The 6,814-nt window shown below is 31.0% G+C and overlaps 1 protein-coding gene across 2 annotated transcripts in view; it reads right to left on the reverse strand.

Moving 5' to 3' along the window:
• Positions 1 to 95: 95 nt before the first annotated feature.
• The window catches only part of LOC111630220 (cGMP-dependent 3',5'-cyclic phosphodiesterase-like), a 39,988-nt gene continuing 33,269 nt past the window's right edge, over positions 96 to 6,814 (reverse strand). For both annotated transcript variants that reach the window (XM_023374634.1, XM_023375302.1), the window contains 2 exons: positions 4,995 to 5,140; positions 96 to 2,225 (listed from right to left, as the gene is read on the reverse strand). In XM_023374634.1, the coding sequence (XP_023230402.1) occupies positions 2,036 to 2,225; positions 4,995 to 5,140 (336 nt within the window). In that variant the 3' untranslated portion in view covers positions 96 to 2,035. The remainder of the gene's footprint in view (positions 2,226 to 4,994; positions 5,141 to 6,814) is intronic.

Consider the following 6,814-nt stretch of genomic DNA (forward strand, 5'->3'; position numbering starts at 1 on the left):
AAATAATTATAGATCTAAAATAAAAAAGGGAGAGTCTGTACATTTTGATTTCATTAATCACAAATTATAAATTTTGAACTTAAAAAAGTAAGAAATAATTATGAATCAGAGCAATTAAAAATAGTTTATAAACTAATAAAATAAATACATACAAACATATATTGAAACAATAACTGACTAAGAATTTTAGATCTTCAGCAAAATTAATATTAAAATTTCAGCTCTGAATTAGGCAGTTAGGACTTTATCACAGCTGTAAACCATGCCTGAAGGAGCAAAAAAAGTCAAAAGGAACTGATGGTCTACATGTGATCCTTCGTGAGATATATCCAGAGCCGGCCCTACCATAGGGCGAAAGGAGCAGCCACTCCAGGCGCTAAGTCCTAGGGAGCGCCTCAGTGGTAAAGAAAATTAAAGGGTATAAATTTGGGGCAACCAAGGGCAGTGGCGTAGTGAGGGGGTGCAAGGGGGTGTATCAAGCACTGGGCGCCACTCGCAGAGGGGCGCCCAAATGGTCTCCAAGACAAACTATGTGTGTTTCTGGAGGGGGCGCCAATAAAGTGTCGTGCCCCGAGCGCCAGTTATGTTCGCTACGCTACTGACCAAGGGGGTGCCATAATAGGATCTCGCTCCATCCTAAAACTTGACTCTAACCTTGATCTGAAAGTAGTAGATACCATAACTGTCTCTAATAAAGTGAAAAACAGTTGACTTTTTGAGGGTCTTCAAAATTCCAGATAGGCTGATTTCTGTTGGTTATATCTTGCAAATGTATAAAACATATAGACCATTGGTTTTTTTGGCTATTTTACTCCTATGGCATGGTCTACAGCTCTAATAATGTCCGAACTGCCTCGTTCAGAGCTGCAATTTTATCAAATTAATTCTAATAATTAAAACTCTGAAGATTTTTAATCAGTTATTTATCAATTGATTTGGCATTAGTCAACATATAAAATTTATATATTAAACAATCACAATATAATTAAATATATATATGAAATTCTCTTCTTAAGCTAAATAAGTTATAAACTTTTTAAAATATAATTAAAAATAATAATATTTTAACATAAAAATGTTCTTTAAATATAAACAAATAGATAAAAATATATTAATGTAATTCTTATTTACTATCTTAATCTACAGTATCTTGAATTTCTGGCAACTTCACTCTTTCATACGTAATACTTTGATATTACTAAATGACTTTTTGCATGTTAAATTCAGACATTTTTAACACATTACACGTGAAAGTTACGGGACCGCCTGTATAACAAATGTTCTAAATAATTTTATTTTAATTATAATTAAATATATAGGATCATCCAAAAAGAATGCTACATATTAAATTATTGTAAATTATTATCCAAGAGCATTGCAATGTATAATAAAACATTGGAAAACTGTCCAAGTTTCATATTTGCTCAATGCGCGCACTTCATGTCATAAGCTCCTATAGATTACTCGTGTTGCACAATGAGAAGTGATTCTGACTTTGAAAACTGCAGAACATAAAATGCTTTCTCTTTTGTGGAGTGACCATTTTTGTTTATAGCACTTCCTAGAGATAATAGACAGACAGTGAGACGTTTGAATACAGCTGGGAGATGAAATTTGGATGGTTACTATATCTATTGGTACTTCTCCAATAGTAATTAACGTAATTACATTAATTTAAACTGATAGAATTCATTTTGAAAGACCCTTTATATATTTTAAAATACTATGACCCCTTTACTTCTAACTTCTACTATCTATTACAGAAAACAACCTGCATAATTAGAAGAGATGAATAGAAGAAGAATATACATCAGCACATATTATTTCATCTTGTACAATTTTTAAAATATATTGAAATATTAACAATAAACATTAAAAGTTATTATATTATAATCAAAAATTTATAAATAAAGAATTGAAAATCAATTGTACTTTTATATTTAAAATATTTTACAATCAAACGTATACTATTTTAGATGCCGACTCAAAACGAGCTCTGCATCTAAATAATATATAAATTCGTATGCACGTCTATTTACTCTTGCTTAATATTTTCTACGTATTTCTGCACTTCATCTTCCAAATCTTTGTTGTCAAATACTTCTAGTGATTTTACAGTGCCTAACTGATCTCCCATTAATGATTTCAAACATTCCCAACATTTTATGTTTGTTCCAATCATTTGTACAATTTCATAAGTTTGAGGAAAGAAACTTGAAAGCAATCTGCAATTGAGGAAACACTTCAATATATAATGAATTATGAAATTGAAAAAAAAAACAATTCCTACAAATTAATCATAACAACAAATACAGGATGTTCGAAAAGTTACCGTGCAGTGGAAAAGGTTTTAATAAAAGTGGTTTTATGTACGATATTGGAGTTCTCCTTCAGCAAATACCGGGACCTCACACCCGAAAATCTGGGGAGTGAGGTCTGGAGACCTAATAGGCCAGATTCCACTAGAAATTATGCAATTGGTTAAGAAGTCTTCCAAAAACTGTATGTCTGTAAACAAGCAATAATGCCATATACTACAAAGTGGAAATGTGTGAGGTACAACTTACGGGTCTTAGATGCAATACTGTACGTATAACTTTAATGTCATTATAGATTTCTTACTGTACAGTAACTTTTCGGATACCCTATATCTTAATTTTCATTTATTTATTTGATTTAATTTGACCAAAATGCTTAGAAAGTTAATGAAGTAAACTGAGCTTCCTTCTAAAAAAACATAATTATTCAAAAATTAATTTTTTTAATATTTAAAAATAGTGTCAGTGCTTTCTTGCTTATACATTTGAAAGGATATAAATGAATATGATGATGATGAACAAATAGAAACTTGTTCCATTTCAGATAGCAACTTAGTGAAGGAAAATACTAATGCTATAATCTATATTCTTGTGAATTTTTATGAGTAGGTCAGATCACAATATCATGCCTTGTATGTCAGCAACACAGCCGAATTACACTAAGGTTTGAATCATCACAATTCAAATTAAACAAATGTGAGGAAGTTCAAGTATTCTGTTGTAAGTTCATGCAGCATTAAAATACAGGATGCAAAGTCCTAATCACTCAAATAACTTTTGAATGAAGATAGCTAGAGCTACAGAAGTGAGGTATTGGTACAGTAAAGCAACAATGCACTATCAGATGATATCAACAGCAATGTCCTAAATGTAAAATTTGGAAGTTAGTGTCCCTATCTCAGAAACTATGAGAAATACAGAAAAAAAGTATGAAATAAACACAAAGTGCAAACTGAAGAACTGGCTGTACAGTACATGCATAACTATGCCACTGGGTCGGTCCCTTCAAGGAAGAGCTGCAACACTACCAGTCTCTCTCAGCCATTGAACAGCTTGATAAATGGTCTATGCAGTCTGATATGGGGCAGCAGGATATCATAAGGTATGTTGCCATGCAACTTCTCTAGCATTTTGTCTACATTCACCATATAGCAGCATCATCTTGCAATGCTCATCACTTATACAGCTTATGATTTTTTTTTTCTACAAATACCTCTCAAAAGACTATCTGATGATCACTGTCTGAATATTACCACATCTAAGATTTTATCTGCAAGAGCAGTGTCATGTCTCAGCCCTCTTTTGTATATTAGTCTACTGCATGTATGCAAATGATAGATAGCACTGTGCATAGAATTTCCAGTCTTCTATTTGCATTACTCTTTTCTATGAAATGATATTATAGGCCTATTTACTACTAATTTGATGATGCTCTGCAATTTTCTCATTTACTTTTTGTTCTTTGTATCTCTTATAGTTTGTGAAACAGAAATGTTAACTTCAAATTTTACCATTACGGGTACTGCCGTCAATCTCATCTGATAATGCAAGGTTATTTTATTGTAACAACAACTCATTTCCAAAGCTCTAGATATCTTTGTTAAAAAATTATTTGGGTGACTTAGGATATTACTATGTACCCTGTATAATCAAATTATGATTATATTCTATATAAAATGCACTATTAAAACTAATTTATTTAGATAATTATTGTTATATATACCAATTTTAATACAACTAAAACAAAACAAAAAGCATTTGGCATGTCCACAACAAAATATTGTGACATATTGTAATGAAATTAGATAATTTTTATACTTATAATTCTGAAAGATTATTTTAAAAATCAAAAGATATGTTGATATCATACTTTGTAGTGTCATAATTATATTTTGTCTGCAGTTTTTAATAAGGTTAACATATTAATTTAAACACAAATATATAAACTTACAGTTTAAACAGAATCTGTTTAAAAACTCTTCAGCAGGGTCGATATCACAAGAGGAACCCAACATTTTATGTGCAGCAACCCATGTTTCCTGATGCTTTGCTTAGAAGCTAATAAACCTTGCAGATAGGTAATACAACAATAAAATGGAAATAATGCCATGAACTATGCATTTATTCTTATAAGTACATTTGCAGACAATCCTCAGACAGACTGAATTGATCGGATTCCAATCAATTCAGCCTGTCTGAGTATAGTTCGAGGATAGCTGTAAGCTATTTAAAGTACAGTACTTATGTTTTTGAATAAAAAGTTATTTTTAACACTATAAAACAGTCAATACTTTACACTATAAGTAGGTTTATAACAGCAAATTTGTACACCACAAATACCACTAAAGTAGACAATGTGTCGACCCGTCCCTCCCCACAGTGTACAGTAATGTACTCTTCATAACCTCTCCATCTTTAAAGTGTACAGTACAAGTAACTAATGGGCAACCCCCATTACTATTAAAAACTGCACTTTGTCACACAATCATTATGAATTAGGAAACAATTTAAATTTTCTACATTGATTGTTGATATTCTACGAATCTATCAAATAATCTTTCTAAAATATATGTCAAGGCCACTTAACCATTAAGTTAAAAATGGAACATTTGAATAAATTTACTATATCAAAATAATATTAAAATATTTGATTATTTATAACTCTTGAAAGCTTACTTATACAATGGAAAGCAAATTCCATTTAGAAAATTAATCTGCAAATCTGGGATACAAGCTCTTTCTCTATCCATCATTTCGACCGGATTAACTCCTATTGATTTTTCCATGTCGCCTTGCAAGAAAAATTCTTGAAAAATTCGTTCCTAAAATAAAATATATTATAACATTAATCATACAATGGAATAATATATTGCTCTTTGTCCTTATTACTATTTAACACTTAGTCTAAATAAATAGACATATACCAATACAGACACATATGTAAAGTTCATATAAAGTTCATTACTAATGTGTTAATTATCATTAAAGAATTTGTGAATTAATCTCATTCACTGGTGTGATAAGCCCATCTGTATATATGTCTATTTATTTAGACTAAGTGTTAAATTAATCATACATTCAAAGAAAATATGCTAATAAATGAAATGCTTAAATGGTTTAATGGCCTTTGTCTATTTTTACGCATATATTGTCTCCAATGATGGGCAGATTGCCCATAACTGGACATTGTTCCAACATTGGAGGAAAAAATTAATAAATTCTTAGCCAGGATGCTTACATTACTTATAGATATACGAATAATAAATAATTAGTTGTAATACAAAACGACTTCTAATAACTTAACACTGCATTAAGTAATAACAATCCACGTTGGTGAAGTTTGTTATGGAGAAAACATTGTTATCAAAAAAAGTTTCGTTGATTGTAATTAGTTGTAATTATCCATAGTTCTTAGAATGATCTTTATCAAAAAACTTCTGGGATTGTGATCACAATCCCTCATCCCTGACCTTTATATTGACCCATATTTTGACCTTTATGTTTTATATTATGAAACATCAGTACTGTTTCATAGGAAAATAAAAAATAATGTTTAAATTCAACTGATAAATGATGATTTCCTATGTAAAATATTATTAGAAATTGAAAAGCTGTCTAACACGGAAATGGAAGACTTTTTTGAATACTAATTGCATAACAGAATCTGAATAAAGCAGAATTTTTTTATGATCACAACTAAACTGTAAACTACAATGTCTGGTTCAAATAATAGCTAATTTCTTGATGACTAGAGTTACAGTCAACAAAAAATCAGACAATGAAAATAAGCAAAGCAAAATAAACCAATATCCAGCACAAAAATGTAAGACGGCTAATGTTTTTTCCTGTGTCAAACTGGCATCTTCAGGCTAACTGACTACCACAGCTATTAAAGAGAATTGCTGTACTGTACATACCAGTGGCATGCCGTGACATTTGATGATAGGGAAGCTGTGTTTCTGTAGGAAGCCAACATCCAGGGGCAATCAGTCAATTGCGCGTCAATGATGGTCTAGGCTCCATTCGTACCGTTTATTCGATAAGCCAGTAAAAACCGTAGACTTCTCTAAATTCATTTTTAATATCACAATTACATTCTGAATTGCTAGCCACGATATAAGGGCTACAATTAAAAATAAAATAATACAAACTTACTTGGTGAAATAAAATGTGTGGTGGATGTACCAGTACATAGCTGGTACAAAATATTCTTCAATTGTATGAATATACTTTTAAAGAAAACTATAATTAAATATAGCTTTGTAAAGAAATGTACATAAAAATATAAAATATTCTTTACTTTTTAAATCTTAAAACAATGCACTTAGTCAAATAGCTCCCTACGAGTGGCTAATGGATGGAATCGAAGACGGTTGCAGAGCGTGCATACACACGGACTGCCAAATCTCCAGAGTGCCGATACCGGTCAATGTCAAATACCTCTTTTGTCGCATCACTAGCATATCTCAAAGGACACGACAGGGCTGTTGTAGATT

This window comes from Centruroides sculpturatus, unplaced genomic scaffold, assembly GCF_000671375.1.
Source record: "Centruroides sculpturatus isolate CEXI.00-Female unplaced genomic scaffold, Cexi_2.0 scaffold146, whole genome shotgun sequence".
Lineage (NCBI taxonomy): Eukaryota > Metazoa > Arthropoda > Arachnida > Scorpiones > Buthidae > Centruroides > Centruroides sculpturatus.